The sequence below is a fragment of the Bos grunniens genome, chromosome 1 (assembly GCF_055505025.1).
Source record: "Bos grunniens cultivar Pamir isolate PY7600 chromosome 1, Bosgru_T2T1.0, whole genome shotgun sequence".
NCBI lineage: Eukaryota > Metazoa > Chordata > Mammalia > Artiodactyla > Bovidae > Bos > Bos grunniens.
In genome coordinates, this window is record NC_141165.1 from 57,620,883 (window position 1) to 57,644,435 (window position 23,553).

Genomic DNA, 23,553 nt, shown 5'->3' on the forward strand with positions numbered 1-23,553 from the left:
ATCCAGGAAGGTTGAATATAAATCTGCATATAAACTCCAAGAAGAAGGCAACAAAATAAATGCAAGGATAGGATTGCATGCAATAGCCCCACAGTAAGAACAGTGTCAAGTAGACTGCTTATTTAAGCTCTAGGTAGTTAGATGCCCTTTAAGAGATTTATAGGTTAAAATTACTTTGCTTAAGTGACATAGGGACGCAAAGGAAGGAAAGAAAAAACAAAATACCATTAAACATAGAAATATGTAGGTAGAAAATTGCCTGGAGCAATATCTAGATTTTTTAAAAATTTAAAGCATAACTTTATCCACTTACGTATTGATTGCCAATGTATAAATATAAACTTATCAGGAATTTGTTAAACTAGAGTGTCACATTTTCATAATTAAATGGGTTAAAGTTTATCAAATGCATGTTCAGAAGACCTAGATAACTGGCTGTTATGCATGTATTCATCCATTTACTCATTCATTCATTCATTCACCCTACAGGCATTCATTGAACACCCACTGGGCACCAGCTCCATGTGGACAGTGGAGCTTCACTGATGAATCTCTGCTCTCAAGGGGCCTGTAGCCTAGGCTTGTACACTAGAATCACTTTAAAAATCGCAATTTCAGACCAGACCAGAGTTGGAATTGGACCAACCGGACTAATTGGACCAGCAGTGGAATTTATAAAGGTTACTTAAGTATGCAGCCTGGGTCATGAGCTACTGGGCTAGAGAGAAAAACAGACAAGAAATAAATAAATGTCCCCAAATCTTACAAGTACAGAGGTATCAGCACTCCGTGATCTGGGAACACAAAGAGTAAAACCCCAAATCCATTCACTGGAGTGGGGCATGAGGATAAAATGTAAGGAGGCTCAATCGGGGATTGAAGGTAGGAACAATGAGTGCCAAGCCCTTTACTTTCATTATCTCACTGGACCTTTATACAAACCCTGCAAAATTATGTTATCACTCTCTTTCTACCATGATAAAATTGAGATTCTAATCAGCTAAGTACCACTGCCAAGCTTGTAACAAGGTTTGAATCTTAGATCTTCTATGACAAACACATCAAAAGCCTTCCTCTGTTTCATCATTGTACCCCTAGGTAGTTAAAGTGCTTAGAAGAGAGAACTTGGAGTCCCTTTCAAGCATGAGAAACAGTAAGAAGTGTCATGAAGCCAGAGTGCAGACAATAAGATAAATGATGGAATATCAGGTGAGGATGCAAAATAGCAACAGATTTGAAATCTTTAGTGAGCAATGCCAGAGAATAATAGCATGTATAAAGTTTTTGTTGTTGTTAACTGGGAAAGGGTTCATATCTTCATTGGTTATCAGTGGCATGTATGACTCAAAATAAAATTAAGAATGATTTCTTTGTTCTCATAGGGAAGAGAGAAAAAGTGCATCTTTTATTAGTTAGTTTGTGGAGATACCTCTGGCAACAGTGTAGAAAACAAACAGGTTGTGAGAAGACCATTCAGAGGCTGCTGTTATAGTCCAGGTAGAGATGCTCACCTACGGCAGTAGTTCCCAGAAGCAAAAAAAGAAGAGGGATTGAATGAAAGGGCCACCATTTAACAATCTTTATGCCTCAACAAAGAACTGATTATTTGCATGGGTGCTCTTGCAGCCCTTTTTTCCCCTGATATTGCAGCTCTCAATCAGAAAATTTCTTAAATGATGTAAAACTATATCTATGCTACACATTTTCTCTCAGTGAACCAAAAGTAGCTTCAGTGTTTAATTACCATTATTAAACTATGGCATAATTTCTTTATATATATATTCATTCCTCCCTTTGGTATGAATTAAAGCCTCCTTTCTCCCTCCTCTCTTATTTCCACATGAATTAATTCTACAATTTAATAAACTAACAGGTGTTTCCACTTTAGGCTGAGCAGATGTTAGACTGAATGAATGGAGACTCCTCTTTTTTTTCCTGAATACACTTGAATTTTATTTATATCTACACACAAACACATATTTATACCTATATCAATATCTCTAACATCCACACTCTTGTGTTGTTGGAAGAGGGTGTTTGCTATGACCAGTGCATTCTCTTGGCAAAACTCTATTAGCCTTTGCCCTACTTCATTCCATACTCCAAGGCCAAATTTGCCTGTTACTCCAGATGTTTCTTGACTTCCTACTTTTGCATTCCAGTCCCCTGTAATGAAAAGGATATCTTTTTGGGGTGTTAATTCTAAAAAGTCTTGTAGGTCTTTATAGAACCATTCAGCTTCTTCAGCATTACTGGTTGGGACATAGGCTTGGATTACTGTGATATTGGATGGTTTGCCTTGGAAATGAACAGAGATCATTCTGTCATTTTTGAGATTGCATCCAAGTACTGCATTTCGGACTCTTTTGTTGACCATGATGGCCACTCCATTTCTTCTAAGGGATTCCTGCCCACAGTAGTAGATATAATGGTTATCTGAGTTAAATTCACCCATTCCAGTCCATTTTAGTTCGCTGATTCCTAGAATGTTGACATTCATTCTTGCCATCTCCTGTTTGACCACTTCCAATTTGCCTTGATTCCTGGACCTGACATTCCAGGTTCCTATGCAATATTGCTCTGTACAGCATCAGACCTTGCTTGTATCACCAGTCACATCCGCAACTCAGTATTGTTTTTGCTTTGCCTTTATCCCTTCATTCTTTCTGGAGTTATTTCTCCACTGATCTCCAGTAACATATTGGGCACCTACTGACCCGGGAAGTCCCTCTTTCAGTATCCTATCATTTTGCCTTTTCATACTGTTCATGGGGTTCTCAAGACAAGAATACTGAAGTGGTTTGCCATTCCCTTCTCCAGTGGACCACATTCTGTCAGCACAACAACACAAGAGAAGACTCTACACATGGACATCACCAGATGGTCAACACTGAAATCAGATTGATTATATTCTTTGCAGCCAAGGATGGAGAAGCTCTATACAGTCAACAAAAACAAGACTGGGAGCTGACTGTGGCTCAGATCATGAAATCCTTATTGCAAAATTCAGACTTAAATTAAAGAAAGTAGGGAAAACCACTAGATTTAGGTCATTCGGGTATGATCTAAATCAAATCCCTTATGATTACAAAGTTGAAATGAGAAATAGATTTAAAGGACTAGATCTGATAGACAGAGTGGCTGATGAACTATGGACGGAGGTTTATGACATTGTACAAGAGACAGGGAGCAAGACCATCCCCATGGAAAAGAAATGCAAAAAAGGAAAATGGCTGTCTGAGGAGGCCTTACAAATAGCTGTGAAAAGAAGAGAAGTGAAAAGCAAAGGAGAAAAGGAAAGATATAAGCATCTGAATGCAGAGTTCCAAAGAACAGCAAGGAGAGATAGGAAAGCCTTCCTCAGCGATCAGTGCAAAGAAATAGAGGAAAACAACAGAATGGGAAAGACTAGAGATCTCTTCAAGAAAATTAGAGATACCAAGGGAACATTTCATGCAAAGATGGCATCGATAAAGGACAGAAATGGTATGGACCTAACAGAAGCAGAAGATATTAAGAAGAGGTGGCAAGAATACACAGGAGAACTGTACAAAAAAGAGCCTCACGACCCAGAATATCACGATGGTGTGATCACTGACCTAGAGCCAGACATCCTGGAATGTGAAGTCAAGTGGGCCTTAGAAAGCATCACTATGAACAAAGCTAGTGGAGGTGATGGAATTCCAGTTGAGCTATTCCAAATCCTGAAAGATGATGCTGTGAAAGTGCTGCACTCAATATGCCAGCAAATTTGGAAAACTCAGCAGTGGCCACAGGACTGGAAAAGGGCAGTTTTCATTCCAATCCCAAAGAGGGGCAATGCCAAAGAATTCTCAAACTACTGCACAATTGCACTCATCTCACATGCTAGTAAAGTAATGCTCAAAATTCTCCAAGCCAGGCTTCAGCAATACTTGAAACATGAACTTCCAGATATTCAAGCTGGTTTTAGAAAAGGCAGAGGAACCAGAGATCAAATTGCCAACATCCTCTGGATCATGGAAAAAGCAAAAGAGTTCCAGAAAAACATCTATTTCTGCTTTATTGACTATGCCAAAGCCTTTGCTGTGTGGATCACCACAAACTGTGGAAAATTCTGAAAGAGATTGTAATACCAGACCACCTGATCTGCCTCTTGAGAAATCTGTATGCACATCAGGAAGCAACAATTAGAACTGGACATGGAACAACAGGCTGGTTCCAAATAGGAAAAGGAGTATGTCAAGGCTGTATATTGTCACCCTGCTTATTTAACTTCTATGCAGAGTACATCATGAGAAACGCTGGGCTGGAAAAGCACAACCTGGAATCAGGATTGCCAGGAGAAATATCAATAACCTCAGATATGCTGATGACACCACCCTTACAGCAAAAATTGAAGAGGAACTAAAAAGCCTCTTGATGAAAGTGAAAGAGGAGAGTGAAAAAGTTTTCTTAAAGCTTAACATTCAGAAAATGAAGATCATGGCATCTGGTCCCATCACTTCATGGGAAGTAGATGGGGAAGCAGTGGAAACAGTGTCAAACTTTGTTTTTTGGGGCTCCAAAATCACTGCAGAGTGATAGCAGCCATGAAATTAAAAGACGCTTACTCCTTGGAAGGAAAGTTATGACCAACTTAGATAGCATATTCAAAAGCAGAGACATTACTTTGCCAACAAAGGTCCATCTGGTCAAGGCTATGGTTTTTCCAGTGGTCATGTGTGCATGTGAGAGTTGGACTATGAAGAAAGCTGAGCGCCAAAGAATTGATGCTTTTTTTTTTTTTAATTTTAATATTGTTTATTTTCCAGTTTTTTTTTTTTTAATTAAAAAAATTTCAGGTATACACGTGCTCCCCATCCTGAACCCTCCTCCCTCCCCCCTCCCCATACCATCCCCCTGGGCCGTCCCAGCGCACCAGCCCCAAGCATCCAGCATCGTGCACTGAACCTGGACTGGCATCTTGTTTCATACATGACATTTCACGTGTTTCAATGCCATTCTCCCAAATCTTCCCACCCTCTCCCTCTCCCACAGAGTCCATAAGACTGCTCCATACATCAGTGTCTCTTTTGCTGTCTCGTAGACAGGGTTATCATTACCATTCTTCTAAATTCCATATATATGCGTTAGTATACTGTATTTATGTTTTTCCTTCTGGCTTACTTCACTCTGTATAATAGGCTGCAGTTTCATCCACCTCATTAGAACTGATGCTTTTGAAGAATTGATGCTTTTGAACTGTGGTGTTGGAGACGACTCTTGAGAGTCCCTTGGACTGCAAGGAGATCCAACCAGTCCATCCTAAAGGAGACCAGTCCTGGGTGTTAATTGGAGGGACTGATGCTAAAGCTGAAACTCCAATACTTTGGCCACCTTATGCGAACAGCTGACTCTTTGGAAAAGACTCTGATGCTGGCAGGGATTGGGGGCAGGAGGAGAAGGGGACGACAGAGGATGAGATGGCTGGATGGCATCACCGACACAATGGACATGAGTTTGGGTGAACTCCGGGAGTTGGTGATGGACAGGGAGGCCTGGCGTGCTGCAATTCATGGGGTCAGAAAGAGTTGGACATGACTGAGCAACTGAACTGTACTGAACTGAACATCCATACTTACCCAATTTATACAAACTCTTTTTTTTTTTTTTAACCTTATTTTGTATCAGGGTATTTAGCTGATTAGCAATCATGTGACAATTTCAGGTGCATAGTGAAGGGACTCAATCATACATAAACATGTATCCATCCTCCCCCAAACTACCTTCCCATCCAGGCTGCCACATACCCTAGAGTGTAACTTCTAGAGCAAATGACCTGGATCTTCATAATAATATGACGTAACACTTTAGTTATCATTCCGTGTAACTGTGTTTCTATCCGCTTTTGTTTGTGCAATATGCATGGTGGTTAAGTACTGGGCCTGGAGCCAGTATGTTTGAGTTTAAATGTCAGTGTCTAAACTTGGATTCATTACTTAATCTCTATAAGCTTCAGTTTCCTCACCTATAAACCAGAGAGATTCATAGTTATCCCTCAAACCATTTTTAAGAGGTTTAAGTAAGCAGATACTTGTAAAGCACTTAGTGCAGTATATAGCATACAATAAATACTTCATAAAAGTTATCTAGTATTACTATTCCATTTAAGCTTAATAACCTGACCTCTTATTTGAATTCATGTCACTTTTCATATCCAAACCAATTTAATAAAAATATTTAATGACTTGGTTTCTTCCAGCCATGAGAATGAATGCAGACAGTCACATTTGAGAAACCAGCCTTTTAGATGAACCTTGATATTTAAAATTATGTCACACAAGATTTTGCACATAATTGCTTAAGACTTTGGATTGTATTCATTAAAGACAAAGTCATGAAAACATAATACTCCAAACGAGTGAAAAAATGTTTAATTAATTGCCCTTATTCTTTTTTTTAATTTATATATATTTTTAGTTGATGGATAATTGCTTTATAGAATTTTGTTATTTTCTGTTAAACATCAACATGAATCAGCCTTAGGTATACTATTTATGTCCCCTCAAGGGAAATTTTTGATAGTGATCTTTGAAGAAAGGTTATGGAATTTTTTGTTGTTGTTTAGTTGCTAAGTCATATCTGACTCTTTTGAGACCCCATGGGCTGCAACCCACCAGGCTCCACTCTCCATAGGATTTCTCAGGCAAGAATACTGGAGTGGGTTGTCATTTCCTACTTCAGGGGATCTTCCCAACCCAGGGATAGAACTTGCATCTTCTGTTTGATAGGCAGATACTATACCACTGAGCCACCTGGGAACCATCTATTCAAAAATATTCATTGATCTATTATATGCTAAGCATTTCAGCACTAAAAAATATCCTTTGACAGAAACAATAAAAAAGAAAAAGAAAGTAAACTATGTTCAAAGAAAGATGTGCTTTCTTGTTCAAGACTGGTCTCGTTCATATTGCAAAGCATCTCATCATCCACCCACTGCTTTTATCTAATGCAGACGTTTAATCAGGAGTTAAGAACCTTCGCTTTTTGCTGCTTTATACTCCCCTTCCTCTGCCTTAACTGGCTGAGCCCCAACATACCATTCATCACTTTTCAGCACCTTTCTCTACTCATTTCACAATTTCTCATGAAATCTGAATCAATAATGACAACAGTGTACAGCCAGTCAGATTTCATTCTATGGCAATCTGCCTTAAGGCACAGTCTTCAGGAAAACCATGTGTTGAAATATAAGGACTGACTATGTCACAAACACACACCCAGTATTAACCAGAATCTACTCTCACTATGACAATATCAGAATACAAGAATAACAAGACAAGTGAAAAGACATTCAAAGTCTAGTGAGAGAGAAGCGTGTTTCACATCACTTGGCAGATGAAGAGGTTTGACTATCAGACTGTGAAGATGGTATTTATAGCAAAATGTTTTTATCAGTGATAAAACCCAGAAATAAGTATTGGCATCACATTTAGATGCCACATTTTGATGATATCAAGTCCCTTTAAGTTTTCAGTTTACTCCTGACTGCTTCTCATCAGATGAGATCTTAACCGTTGAGGACCGAGCTTTGGCATCTGCAGAGCAGAAAATAGCATGGTCTTAATAACTACACTTCAGTGCAAATGGACCTTGTGAGCAAATCATTCAGATGGAGAAATGCTCCACCTTATGTACCTGAGTTAATCACTGTTTAGGAATATAGAGGTCTTTTTGTCTCTTTCATCTGAAGCTGTCACAGTCAATCAGAAAATTGTAAGAGATGGGAGGCGCTATCCATGCCCCCTGAATGTCTTCTTGCTATTTCAACAACAATAAGCACTTCTATTCTATTTTACATGCATCTCAATTTCTAGGTCTAGGCAAGAAGAATCAAAAATTACAGAATTGCAGTGGCGGGTGTTGCTTGCCTACCAACGGATCAGGACATTTGATTGAATTGCTGTTCATAATTTTATTTTTTTTTAAGTCAGTGCTGTTTATAGTTCCATAATATAAAGCAGGTTACCTCTTTTATTTTTGTTTTGCATCAAATCTCTAGAAGTTACAACTCAGTAAGTAGTGAGGTGAGAAGAATAATAATATCTCAGAGGACTGGTACAGACAAAGAATGCAAATATTTTAAGGACGTCATTCTCCATTTATAAATCTTATTTGTCAGGTATCACCTCTTTCTAGATGAATTTATAATTGGACTTTTTAGATTCATTCCTTGAGTTTACTGAACCCCTACAATATGCAAGGGCTTCTCTGGTGGCTCAGTAGTAAAGAATCGTCCTGCCAATGCAGGAGATGCAGGTTTGATCCCTAGGTCAGGAAGATCTCCTGGAGAAGGAAATGGCAGCCCACTCCAATATTCTTGTCTGATGGTGGTAGTTTAGTCGCTAAGTAGTGTCCTACTCTTGTGACCCCATGGACTGTAGCCTGCCAGGCTCCTCTGTCTATGGGCTACAGTCTATGGGGTCACAAAAGAGATGCAACTTAGTGAGTAAACAATAACAACAGTATGCAAGGCACAAGGTCTAGGCACTGGTGATTCAACAGTGAAGAACTCCTGCCCTTATATTTAGTGGAGGAAGATTGGAAGCAATGCAACTGAAAGACAAAAAAGGCATGCATACATACACACACATGTGCCCACACACACACACACATACACACACAATATTTCACAGTGAAAAACATTATGGAGAAAACTATAACCAAGAAGAAGGCAGAGATCACTGGGAGTGGGTACAAACTTGGGAGGCTCAGGGAGGTTTCCCTGAGGAATTATTTGAAGAAAGATATGACTAAAGTGAAGGAGGGAGCCATATAGATACCTGGGTGAAGAGAGTTCCAGGCAAAGTAAACAGCAATGCAAAAGCCCCGAGACAGTGTCTTTAACATGTTCAAGGACTAGCAAGGAGGCCAGCAAGGCTTAAGCAATGTAAATCAGGAGACGGGCCACGGGCTGGGACCATCTGTGCTCATTATTCAGGTGTTCAAAATACTCCCCAAACGACCAGGCACACACAGGGATTAGGGTATGAAGTCAGAAAAGCATCACTTCCCCTTTTTGGCTAGTCTTTATTTAGCTTTTACTCCTGCTTTGTTCTGTGTATCTTTATACACAATAGCCTTTGTCCTTTAAAGAAAATCTACACGGGAGGTATTATAAATTCTTATTTTATAGATAATAAAACTTTGCTTAAAGAAATTAAATTACTTGCTCAGTAGAAATCATTGGAAAACTCTGAGTCTAAAACCTCACCACCTCCTTCCTTCTGAAAAATTGCTGAGAAAAAAAACTACTTCCAAAAATAGTTGAGATTGCATTGGACTTGCAGGTCCTGATGCCACATGCTTGGAAGTTTTTATTCCATCCTAACAATGAGTAAAAAGCTGGACAAACTGAAACATCAACAACTCTTCTTAGACCACTCCAAGAAGCGAGATTATAGGGCAGATCTTTGCTCTCCAAATTGGAGAGACCAACAAGCAGATCGAGAAAATCACAACCTACCAGAGCAGAAACTCATGAACCAAAAACTCCCTGGGGAAGGAAGCTGAGAGAAGAAAATCAGAACTGTAACTGATGGATTGCTGGAAGCTCAAAGTGGACAAGTCTGAGAGTCAAAAATTCTGAGTAGCTGGTCATAGGGAGCTCTCCCACAAGTTTACAAGTATTATTTTGAGGTTACAGATCAGGATAAAGAAAGGTATCTCATGCTCACATTAAGCAAAATAAAGCAGAAGTAGTTGTATTAATTTCAGAAAAATCAGACTTCAGAGCCTTTGTCCTCTGAAGGCTCTGAACTGGGCTTCCCTGGTGGCTCAGATGGTAAAGAATCTGCCTGCAATGCAAGAGTCTGGGGTTCAGTCTTGGGTTGGGAAGATGCCCTGGAGGAGGAAACAGCAACCCGCTCCAGTATTCTTGCCTGTGAAATACCGTGGACAGAGGAGCCTGATGGGTTACAGTTCATGGGGTCTCAAAGAGTCAGACACGACTGAATGACTTTCACTTCATGTTCAGGCTTCAGAGCAGGGAAAGTTATTAAGAATAAAGCAGGGCATTTCATAAGGACAAAGGTTAATTTTCCAATAAAACATAACAATCACCAACGTGTATATGACTAAAACCTTTGTCAAACTATGTGAGGCTAAACTTGTAGAATTACAAGGAGAAATACATGAACCCACTGTTATAGTAGGAGACTTCAGCATCCCTCTATCAGAAATGGAAAGAACCATTCTAGGCAAAAAACCAGTAAAGATGTAGTTGAACTCAACAACACCATCAATCAACTGAATATAATTGACATCTATGGACCACCTCACCCAACAGCAGCAAAACACACATTTTTCTCAAGTGCTCATGGAAAATTCACCAAGATAGAACACATTTGGGGTCATAAAACACCCCTTAACAAATTTAAAAGAATAAAAATCATACAGTGTCTGATCGTAGATCACAATAAAATTAAACTTAGAACGTATACAGAAAGATAACTGGAAAACCCCCAAACACTTGGAGACTAAACAACATATTTCAAATAAAGCATGGATTAAAGAAGAAACATCAATAGAAATTTTAAAATATTTTTAACTAAATGAAAATGAAAATATACCTTATCAAAATTTATGAGATTTTCTTCTAAGTCCCAGGTCAGAGAAAGCAGTGCTTTGAAGAAAAATTATGGCACTACATACATGTATTGGGCGGGGGAAAGATCTAAAATCAATCATCTAAAATTCTACTTCACAAAAGTAGGGAAAAAAAGAGTTAATACAATATAAATAAGCAGGAGAAAAGAAAAATAAAATTAGAATAGAAATCAATGAAATTAAAAATAAAAAATCATTAAAATTAATGAAACCAAAAGCTTGTTCTTAGAAAAAATTTTAAAATTTGATGATATATCGAGGCTAACTAAAAAAAAAAAAAACATGACAAAAGATGCACATTGCCAACATCAGAAATCAGAGAGAGAACATCACCCAAGACCCCATACACATTAAAGAGATTATAGAGGTATGCTAAACAATTCTGTGCTTACAAAGCTGATAACCTAGATAAAATGGGCTAATTTGTTGAATGACATAATCTGTCCAAACTCACATAAGAAGGAGTCTGAATAGGCCTATCAGTTCAGTTCAGTTGCTCAGTCTTGTCCGACTCTTTGCGACCCCATGAATCGCAGCACGCCAGGCCTCCCTGTCCATCACCAACTCCCGGAGTTCACTGAATATTAAATAAATTATATCAATAGCTAATAGTCTTCCAAAACAGAAAGCAGCAGATGTTGAGTTTTACCAAACACTTAAGGAAGGAATTATGCCAACTCTATACAATCTTATTCAGGGAAAAGAAGCAGAGGAAATACTTCCAAGCTCATTTTATGAGACCAGCATTACCAAAATCAGACAAAGACATACAAGTAGAGAAAAGTATCTATATCCTCATGAACATAGTGACAAAAGTACTCAACAAAATAATTTCAAATCCAACAAAGTGTAAGAAGCATTTGATTGGTTCAGCTTCTGAATATTAATGCAAACTATCATATCAATGCAATATTATCATAAAATTAATGCAATATAATCATATCATTCACCAGAATGGGTGAATTTAATTCAGATCACCATTACATCTACTGTTGTGGGTAAGAACCCCTTAGAAGAAATGGAGTACCCTCATAGTCAACAAAAGAGTCTGAAATGCAGTACGTGGATCCAATCTCAAAAATGACAAAATGATCTCTGTTTGTTTCAAAGGTAAACCATTCAATATCATAGTGATCCAGGTCTATGCATCAACTACTGATGCTTAAGAAGCTGAACGGTTCTATGAAGACCTACAAGACCTTCTAGAATTAACACCAAAAAAAAAAAAAAAAAGATGTCCTTTTCATCATAGGGGACTGGAATGAGAAAGTAGGAAGTCAAGAGATACCAGGAGTAACAGGCAAGTTTGGCCTTGGAATACAAAATGAAGCAGGGCAAAGGCTAACAGAGTTTTGCCAAGAGAAAGCACACATCACAGCAAACACAGTCTTCCAACAACACAGGAGACAACTCTACATGTGGACATCACCAGATGGTCAACACCGAAATCAGATTGATTATATTCTTTGCAGCCAAAGATGGAGAAGCTGTATACAGTCAGCAAAACAAGACCAGGAGCTGACTGTGGCTCAGATCATGAACTCCTTATTGCAAAATTCAGACTTAAATTGAAGAAAAAAGGGAAAACCATTAGGCCATTCAAGTAAACCTAAATCAAATCCCTTACAATTATTCAGTGGAAGTAACAAATAGATTCAAGGGAGTAGATCTGATAGACAGAGTACTGAAGAAGTAAGGACAGAGTTTAGTAACAATGTACACAAGGCTGTGATCAGACCATCCCCAAGAAAAATAAATGAAAAAAAAAGGCAAAATGGCTGCCTGAGGAGGCCTTACAAATAGCTGAGAAAAGAAGTGAAAGACAAAGGAGAAAAGGAAGGCTAGATGCATCTGAATGCAGAGTTCCAAAGAATAGCAAAGAGAGATAAGAAAGCCTTCCTCAGTGATCAGTGCAAAGAAATACAGGAAAACAACAGAACGGGAAAGACTAGAGATCTCTCCAAAAAAATTGGAGATTCCAGAGAAACATTTCATGCAAACATGGGCACAATAAAGGAAAGAAACAGTATGGACCTAACAGAAGCAGATGACATTAAGAGGAGATGGCAAGAATACACAGAAGAACTATACAAAAATGATCTTCATGACTCAGATAATCACGATGGTGTGATTACTCACCTAGAGCCAGACATCCTGAAGTGTGAACTCAGGTGGGCATTAGAAAGCATCACTACAACAAAGCTAGTTGAGGTGATGGAATTCCAGTTGAGCTATTTCAAATCCTAAAAGATGATGCTGTTAAAGGGCTGCACTCAACATGCCAGCAATTGGGAAAATTCAGCAGTAGCCCAGGACTGGAAAAGGTCAGTCTTCATTCTATCCCAAAGACAGACAATGTCAAACAATGTTCAAACTACTGCACAATTGCACTCATCTCACACGCTAGCAAAGTAATGCTCAAAATTCTCCAAGTTAAGCTTCAACAGTGAGCCAAAAAATTCCAGATGTTCAAGCTGGATTTAGAAAAGGCAAAGGAACCAGAGATCAAATTGGCAACATCAAATGGATCATAGAAAAAGCAAGAGAATTCAAGAAAAACATTTGCTTCACTGACAACACTAAAGTCTTTGACTGTGTGGATCACAACAGACTGTGGAAAATTCTTAAAGAGACGGGAATACCAGACCCCCTTACCTACCTCCTGAAAAACCTGTATGCAAACCAACAAGCAACAGTTAGAACTGGAACATCCATGGAACAACAGACTGGTTCCAAATTGGGAAAGGAGTACATCAAGTCTGTATATTGTCATCCTGCATATTTAACTCACTTGCAGAGTACACCATGCAAAATGTCAGACTGGATGACACACAAGCTGAAATCAAGATTGCTGGGAGAAATATCAATAACCTCAGATATACAGATGACACCACCCTTATGGCAGAAAGCGAAGAGGAACTAAAGAACCTCTTGATGAAAGTAAGGGTGAAAAAGCTGGCTTAAAACTCAACACTCAAAGAACAAAGATCATGGCATCTGGTCCCATCAGTTCAGTTCAGTCACTCAGTCATGTCCAACTTTTTGCAAACCGTGGATTGCAGCACACCAGGCTTCCCTCTCCATCACCAACCCCCAGATCTTACTTAAACTCATGTCCATCGAGTCGGTGCTGTCATCCACCCATCTCATCCTCTGTCTTCCCTTCTCCTCCCGCCTTCAATCTTTCCCACCATCAGGGTCTTTTCAAATGAGTCAATTCTTCACATTAGGTAGCCAAAGTATTGGAGTTTCAGCTTCAGCATCAGTCTTTCCAATGAGTATTCAGGACTGATTTCCTTTAGGATGGACTGGTTGAATCTCCTTGCAGTCCAAGGGACTCTCAAGAGTCTTCTCCAACACCACAGTTCAAAAGCATCAATTTTTTAGCACTCAGCTTTCTTTATAGTCCAACTCTCACATCCATACATGACTACTGGAAAAACCATAGCTTTGGCCAGACAGACTTTTGTTGGCAAAGTAATGTCTCTACTTTTCAACATTTGCCACTCACATTAAATAGAATACCATGCAGCTGTCAAAAAGAAAGAGGATATTCTGGGTAATGAGATAAATAAAATGATCATTAGGCTGTATTGTTGGGTGGAAAATCAAAGTACAGAGCAGTGTTGCTGTGCATATAACATACGACTGTTTTGTAAAACCACATAATTAACATTCTTAAATATTAAGAATTATTATACACATCTATTTAAAAGTGAGTATACATATTTTTTACAACAAATATGTATTTACTTGTGTACGAATACAACAGCTCTTAAAGGGTGCTCATGGATCTCATGAACTAGTTGCTTACAAGCAAAGGAAACTGGTAGATAGAAACAGTGATAAAAGGAAATTTTTACTGTATACCCTTTGTCTTTTTGAGTTTTGTAACACTGAAATGTGGTATTCCTTCCAAGCAATCACTTTTAAATAAACATGTATGTATATGTACACACACACGCATGTAAGTGTGTATATATGTTGGCAAGCAGAATATTAGTTCCCCAACCAGGGATCGAACCTGGGTCCCCTACAGTGGAAGCATGAAGTCTTAACCACTGGAACACCAGGGGAGTTCTACCCTTAACACTAAGGCATTTCCCATGTCTTCAACAAGTGACCAGAGCTCATAGCCTCAGTATTGACATGTAACCAAGTACAACCTTAATCTGACCAGTGAAGAAAAGCCACATTAACACAAGTCACTTGGAGCCCAGCAGTAAGCAGGCAAGGAGAAAGTTTTCATCTGTGTTTATCTACTTATCAAGGAGAAACTCATTGATTTTGCCCTAAATACAAGCACAAAGAGGCATAATGTCTTGTAAAGTGGAGATAAATTTCCCTCAAGCTTGTCCACTTCCCTCTACTCAGATTTTACAATTCCCATAGGAACTATGTATTGAATTGGTTAGACTCTCAAACATCACAATTCCCCCAAAATCGCATGCAGAAAAGAGGACAGGAGATGCACTGTCACTAAAAAATTATACCTTAACCCCATTTTAAATGAATGATTGACATCATGTTTCTTGTAAGAGTTGGTCCTCAAGAAACAGACACTACTCTGAGTAAAGTAAAGAAGGTCTAATCTTCAAATTTTCAAAGACAACATTTCCTGGTGAATAACAGGAACAATGTCAGAGATCGTAGGAGTCCTGCCAGAGGCTGCCAGGCATTTGCTGTCTGACATGTCTCTTTATATGAATAATGTGTTTACTCTTAAAGATTGGGTAACATAGTAAGATTCAGGAGGCAATTTGTGTACCAAATTATCTCATATACATATATTTTAACTTTGAAATTCATTCTTAAGATTTTGCCTTAGAGAGATAAAGTCATGAGTGTGAATATATTTATGCATAAAGAAATTCATAATAGCAAAATGCTCATTAAGGCAAATGCATCAGTAAATTATGATACACATACAGTGGGACTCTGTGCTGCTTTTTTTAAATGATGAAGGAGATCTACATTAGAAACAAGGAATTAATTCCAATATGTCATAGGGTAAAATGTAGGTTATAGAACCATATTCAGGTGAAATAGTCTATGCACAGAGAGGTATTTAGAACATGTTGATGATATTTCAGCAATATTTAGTTCCTTATTTGAACTTTACAGCATTATTTTAATTTCTTGTAATAAGAAAGTATTGTTTTACAAAAAGTAAATTATTTCAATGGGAAAAATAGTGAATATCACTGTCAAGATTTGATAATGCCTATTTACATTTAGCCTAACTATGTCCAGATGTAAAAAGCACTGAAACATCACCTGTTTTACAAAAGCACATCATTAGGATAAGTCAGAAATTTTCTCTTTTTCAGTTTATATGATATCTACAAACACATTTTTAAAGTGCCCCAACAATCGTGGGTTTTTAAGAAAAGCTTCACTTAAGAATTCTATGCAGACAGTTCATTAGAACTACCTCCAGGATATTGTGTGACTTTGATTCTTTCAAAATTGTGCATTCCAAGGACTCCCTCATCCTGTCCCAACTTGTTCTGCCACTAGCTGAGAGGGTAAGCTTTGCTGAGTGAAATAAAGCTCACAGTCCATTTTCAAAGTCTCTGTGTGGCTTAACATCACTTTCTTAGATTAGGATGTGAAGGTACCAAAAGGCAGGAAGATGAGTCACAGAAATATGCCATGTCACTTTCATATAGGAATAATGGGAAGTTCTCATTGATGACCAAATAGAATGAAATAATAATAAGGTGTAGCAAAGTGTTGAAATGACAACATGTTGTCATGTTTTCATTTGATTCAGATAAAAGGAAAGTATTTCAAAAAGACACCAAACCAAATAACCTAAGAGCACCAGCAGACTGAAAAAGCATGGGTTCCTTTTGAACTTAGATTTAGAAATAGCAACAATCAACCAAATCTAGAATTGAGCATTTGTTGCTGTTCAGAAGAGTGTTGGGAGTTGTAGGAAAATACGAAAGTGAAAGACAAGAATCTTTCCCTTTTATCAAACATGGGAGGAGAGAAAGTGAGAATTTAGGTAACTGTTTAGCTGGATAACAACTAGAAATGCAAGGGAGAGAGGTGTGGCAGAAGATGTTCCTGGAGACATCAGATGCAGAGAGGACCAGAGAGGAGTGCCAGAACTGAATGTTAACCAGCAAGAACTGCAGTGGCAGAGAAGAGGAGGAGCAGGAAAAACCACTTCCTCATCTCACGGAGCCAGAGACAAAGCCCTATTCAGGGGTCCCTCTGCCTTTCTAACTGTTTCCAACTTCTGCTTTCATATGTCACATGGGTAAAATAAAGAGTAAGAAATATCAAGATGTAAATAAGGAAGAGGTGTATTAAAAGCATCACCCTTCAACCTGAGAGGTTTGGGGGGACCAGGGAGACTTGCCTGAGCTGACTGCCTGGGAGGAAGAAGAACTACCTCTGAGAAGCAGGACACAGCAGGGCGATGCTGCAGAGACAGCCATTGCTACCATCATCATGTCTATGCCTGCCCCCAACACGCAGCCACACACTGGTGAAAATCAATAAACCGAAGCTTAGACACAGGACGTAGTCTGCCAAACATTTGAACTCTTTTCTCTCTGCGTTCTCAAAACGTTGATCTTTTGATTTTACACTATTAAAAAGTACAGAAGAATCCAAATAGCTTCTATTTATCTGGGAGACAGAGATAGAGATAAAGACAAAAACAGATAAACACATATATTTATTTACCATATTAGAAGTTTAAACTGAGAAATCGTTAAAACACATAAATACAAAAGCACATTGTGCCATCAATCATCACATAGCCTCTAGGAAACACCACTGTGCACTCATAAAACAATGAGAGTGGAAAAAGTGGACAATAGATGAATATTATGATGAAAATAGTTTTGACCCTTTGAAAGGGTCTGACTTCCCCAGAAATCTGAGATCACACTGTGAGAATTGCTGTTCTAACCTCAAGTCTGTATTTTTCCAAGACTAGACCTTGGTTCATTGAGTGAATGGCATTCACAACCTGACTCTAAGCTCCCTCCACTGTCTCAAGTCTCCCAGTATTTGCTAAGTACCCACAAACTAGTCACATCAGAATAAACCCTCTCCCTGAAAAAAAAATGCATTGTTTGTGCTTAAACAGGCGGCCATGTTGTACCATCTGTCTGAAGCTACTTCATTCTCTCCTTTCAGAGGTTCCCACTGGAGATTTCAGGGCTCTGCTAAACTGTCACCCACTCAGCCCTAGGCAGAATGGTCCTCTTTCCAAGGATAGCACTTTGCTTTTTCCTCTCTTCATTTTACTCTATTCCATTGTTTCTTTGTGAGTGAGTCATGTGTCTGGTCCCCTGATATCACCCCACAATCCTGTAATGAGCACCTGCCCAGCAGTGAGCTCTGGGAAGATTCTCTGTATCTAAATCTCCTTGAACTATGAGGGTAAAGAAACTTTGTGGTATGTGAATCTTTGATCCCTCGTTCCTGGCACCTGACACTTGTTCAAAACAGTTTCATTTGTTTTATCTAACTACTTAGAAATGATCAGTTATCACTGGCTTATGGGTCTGTGGGTGATATTGTTTCCTTTGTACTTGATTGCAATATATATTTTTTGCAATTATAAATGTTACACAATGTTAAAGTGTTTCTCCATAGTTTAGCTGATAATAGGAAACATTTCTGATGATACACAACTCTATGTACTTTATATACACTTTAACATTGCATTTAATTATTTATACTTTTGATCTCAGAAATAAAAGAGGCATCAATATCCAACTCATTTGTACAGAGATTCTTTGCATGTAATATTCCACATGTGCATATTCCGTTGTTGCCTATAACTGGCATATCCTTGTGTTATTTTGGCTTTATCTTCATGTTCCAAATGGAAGACTCCAGACCTTCTTTGTGTCCTATTTTCTGAATGCCTCATGGAAAATTGTTCATCTTATGGTCAGGCAATATAGGATCATAACATCTACACATAAACTCAGCACTTTAACTCTGCAAATCTCCATTAGCAGAACATTCTTCTGGAAAGAAATATATCTCTCAGTGGCCACCAGGGAGCCAAATTAACTGGCTGCCTTCATACAGTTCAGTAAAACATTTACTAGGGGATGTTTCCCCCACAGATGGAATTCAAAATGGATTGTTTTGTAAAGGACTTTTATCTCCTAGAATAACCAGCAGAGTATTTGAAGTAGTGACATGACACACTACTCATTACTAACAAAGGCCTTTCCTCCCGTTGCACACCATCTGAACTACTCATTTCTGCGTGGATGCAGAAGCTTCTGCAGAAAGGAAAGAAGGATGGGCTGGAGTTATTGTTTAATCGGCCACAAGCTGGATACTGGCTGTCAGCTTGGCTCCTGCTGTTCTGTGACTGTCAGGCCTGGGGTGATCATGGCCACAGACTAAGCTCCAAGGGCAATGAAAAGGATTGCTCCACTCCCTCCACAATACCCACAGGCTGGCCCTCCCTGTCCTCTAAGAAGAGCTGTGGTCCCTGTGGCATCTCCACTCCAGAGCAGCCCATTTTCTCATTGACATGCAGGGAGCGCTCCCATAAGCAAAGGCTGCAAAGCGTCATTAACGTGGTGGGGAGACAAACAACACTCGAGCTGCATACCAAGTGGCAGCACATTTAACAGAATCATTTTATTATGAATACATTCCGGGCCTGCCACAGCGAGCCACTCGCCGAAACTGTGCCGGCAAAATGGATCTTTGCTAATTACATTTCATGCATATTTCAGATTTTTCCACAGGGATGCAGGGGGATGGTGATGGTGTGCGTAAGAGGGAATTTTACAGCCAGGTTCACTTGCATTTGGCATCAAGAGCTAAACTACAGGGTAACAAAGATAAGTTCAATTACATTCCATGCTGTGTTTGCTTTAGCTGGAATACTGCCTCCGAGTAACTCTATCAGTGCTGCTGTGGTTGCTGGTTGAAAATGAAATAACTCTCCAAATCCACCCGAATACACATTATTGCAGAAAAGCACACAGCTTAAATCATTTCTTTCCCACCTTTCCTTTTCTATATTTGTCCCCAGATTGAATTAAGGAACTGAATGTGGGCACATGTTAGGAGAGTGACAGAAAAGCATCGTTACCTGCTTCAAGACTGAATTGTAAAGTACACAAGTGACTGCTTTCTTGTGGCTTGTCACCCTCTTGCCGGCTTCACTTTTCATTGCCAGCAAAGCTAGCTGGTTATTGAACGAGATGAAGAGTCGTCCGTGGGCTTCATCAAAGTGGAAGAGACACCTGAAGTCCTGACTCTTGGGGAAAAAGCAAGAGATCCTCTGGATGGACAGTTGATGCTGAATATCCCAGAGTCTCAAAACCTGCAGGAAAAGTAACAGAGTCATAGGACTATGTCAAGAATTATTCTAATTTTCTAACCAAATTTTCTCTAGCTCACCCTCAACCTCAGGCAGGCTCCCCATAGTGCTGTTAACTGTTCATCCTTATCTCATAGAACACATTTTTTGTATTTCCCTTCTCTGTTTCAGTATTTCCTCAAATGTAATCTCTTCTAGGGAAGGGATTTTGTTTTGTCTCAGTCCTCAGAAAAAAATGCCTGCATTAAGTGCTTGTGCTAGGAAGAATAATTGTCTTCAAAGATATCCATGTGCTAATTCTTGGAAAATGTGAAATTGCTATCTTATATGGCAAAACAGATGTCATAAATTAAGGCCTTTGAGATGGAGAGATAATCCTGGTTGATTTGGACCAGTCCAGGATAATCCCAGGGCTTCCCGGGTGGCTCAGTGGTAGAGAATCCATCTGTCAATGAAGGATATGTGGGTTCTATCCCTGGGTCAGGAAGATCCCCTGGAGATGGAAATAGCAATCCACTCCAGTATTCTAGCCTGGGAAATTGCATGGACAGAAGAGCCCGACATATAGTCCATGGGGTCACAAAAGAATAGACATGACTTAGTGACTGAAATTTTTCACTCTCCTCTTTCACTTTCATCAAGAGGATCTTTAGTTCTTCACTTTCGGCCATAAGGGTGGTGTAATCAGAATATCTGAGGTTATTGCTAGTTCTCCCAGAAACCTTGATTCTAGCTTGTGCTTCCTCCAGTCCAGCGTGTCTCATAATGTACTCTGCATAGAAGTTAAATAAGCAGGGTGACAATATACAGCCTTGACGTATGCCTTTTCCTATTTGGAACCAGTCTGTTGTTCCATGTCCAGTTCTAACTGTTGCTTCCTGACCTGCATACAGGTTTCTCAGGAGGCAGGTCAGGTGGTCTTGTATCCCCATCTCTTTCAGAATTTTCCACAGTTTATTGGGATCCACACAGTCAAAGGCTTTGGCATAGTCAATAAAGCAGAAATAGATGTTTTTCTGGAACTCTATTGCTTTTTCCATGATTCAGCAGATGTTGGCAATTTGGTCTCTGGTTCTTCTACCTTTTCTAAAACCAGCTTGAACATCTGGAAGTTCATGGTTCATGTATTGTTGAAGCCTGTCTTGGAGAATTTTGAGCATTACTTTACTAGTGTATAAGATTAGTGCAATTGTGTGGTAGCTTGAGCATTCTTTGGCATTGCCTTTCTTAGGGATTGGAATGAAAACTGACCTTTTCCAGTCCTGGGCCACCGCTGAGTTTTCCAAATTTGCTGGCATATTGAGTGTAGCACTTTCACAGCATCATCTTTGAGGATTTGAAATAACTCAACTGGAATTCCATCACCTCCACTAGCTTTGTTCATAGTGATGCTTCCTAAGGCCCACTTCAGTTCACATTCCAGGATGTCTGGCTCTAGGTGAGTGATCACACCATCATGATTATCTGGGTCACAAAGATCTTTTTTGTACAGTTCTTCTGTGTATTCTTTCCACCTCTTCTTAATATCTTCTGTTTCTGTTAGGTCCATACCAATTCTGTCCTTTGTTGAGCCCATCTTTGCATGAAATGTTCCCTTGGTATCTTTAATTTTCTTGAAGAGACCTCTAGTCTTTCCCATTCTATTTTTTCCTTCTATTTCTTCGCACTGATCACTGAGGAAGGCTCTCTTATCTCTCCTTGCTATTCTTTGGAACTCTGCATTCAAATGAGTATATCTTTCCTTGTCTCCTTTGCTTTTCGCTTCTCTTCTTTTCACAGCTATTTCTAAGGCCTCCTCAGACAGCCATTTTCCTTTTTTGCATTTCTTTTTCTTGGAGATGGTCTTGCTCCCTGTCTCCTATACAATGTCATGAAACTCTGTCCATAGTTCATCAGGCATTCTATCAGATCTAGTCCCTTAAATCTATTTCTCATTTCCACTGTATAATCAGGGATTATACCTGAATGGTCTAGTGATTTTCCCTACTTTTTTCAATTTAAGTCTGAATTTGGCAATAAGGAGTTCACGATCTGAACCACAGTCAGCTCCTGGTCTTGTTTTTGCTGACTGTATAGAGCTTCTTAATCTTAGGCTATGAAGAATATAATCAATCTGATTTCAGTGCTGACCATCTGGTGATGTCCATGTGTAGAGTCTTCTCTTGTGTTGTTGGAAGAAGGTGCTTATCATGACCAGTGCATTCTCTTGGCAGAGCTCTATTAGCCTTTGCCCTGCTTCATTCCGTATCCCAAGGCCAAATTTGCCTGTTACTCCAGGTGTTTCTTGACTCCTACTTTTGCATTCCAGTCCCCTATAATGAAAAGAACATCTTTTTTTGTTGTTAATTCTAGACGGTCTTGTAGGTCTTCATAGTACTGTTCAACTTCGGCTTCTTCTGGTCAGCATTTCTGGTCAGGGCATAGACTTGGATTACCATGATATTGAATGGTTTGCCTTGGAAATGAACAGAGATTACTCTGTCATTTTTGAGACTGCATCCAAGTACTGCATTTTGGACTCTTTTGTTGACCATGATGCCTACTCCACTTCTAAGGGATTCTTGCCCAGAGTAGTAGATATAATGGTCATCTGAGTTAAATTCACCCTTTCCAGTCCATTTTAGTTGACTGATTCCTAAAATGTCAACATTCACTCTTCCCATCTCCTGATTGATCACTTCCAACTTGCCTTGATTCATGGACCTAGCATTCCAGTTTCCTTTGCAATATTACTCTTTACAGCATTGGACCTTGCTTCCATCACCAATCAAATTCACAACTGGGTGGTGTTTTTGCTTTGGCTCCGTCTCTTCATTCTTTCTGGAGTTATTTCTATACTGATCTCCAGTAGCATATTGGGCACATACCAACCTGGGGAGTTCATCTTTCAGTGTCCTATCTTTTTGCCTTTTCATACTGTCCATGGGGTTCTCAAGGCAGGAATACTGAAGTGGTTTGCCATTCCCTTCTCCAGTGGACCACATTTTGTCAGAACTCTCCACCATGACCCATCCATCTTGTGTGGCCCTACACGGCGTGGCTTAGTTTCACTGAGTTAGACAAGGCTGTGGTCCATGTGATTAGATTGTTAATTTTCTGTGATTGTGGTTTTTAGTCTGTCTGCCCTCTGATGGAGAAGGGCAGACAGATTGCCCTTATTTCAGAAAGTGAAGAAGAACTAAAGAGCCTTTTGATTAAAGTGAAAGAAGAGAGTGAAAAAGTTGGCTTAAGGCTCAACATTCAGAAAACTGAGATCATGGCATCTGATCCCATCACTTCATGACAAATAGATGAGGAAACAGTGTCAGACTTTATTTTGGTGGGCTCCAAAATCACTGCAGATGGTGATTGCAGCCATGAAATAAAAGGATGTTTACTCCTTGGAAGAAAAGTTATGACCAACCTAGACAGCATATTAAAAAGCAGAGACATTACTTTGCCAACAAAGGTCCATCTAGTCAAGGCTATGGTTTTTCCAGTAGTCATGTATAGATGTGAGAGTTGGACTGTGAAGAAGGCTGAGTGCCGAAGAATTGATGCTTTTGAACTGTGGTGTTGGAGAAGACTCTTCAGAGTCCCTTGGACTGCAAGGAGAT

General features: G+C 39.3%; 1 protein-coding gene across 4 annotated transcripts in view; it reads right to left on the minus strand.

The window, feature by feature from the left end:
- The window catches only part of WDR49 (WD repeat domain 49), a 167,279-nt gene that overhangs the window by 64,964 nt on the left and 78,762 nt on the right, over positions 1 to 23,553 (minus strand). For all 4 annotated transcript variants that reach the window (XM_086318126.1, XM_086318105.1, XM_086318115.1 and 1 more), the window contains one exon: positions 19,727 to 19,960. In XM_086318126.1, coding sequence (XP_086174252.1) covers positions 19,727 to 19,960 — 234 coding nt within the window. The remainder of the gene's footprint in view (positions 1 to 19,726; positions 19,961 to 23,553) is intronic.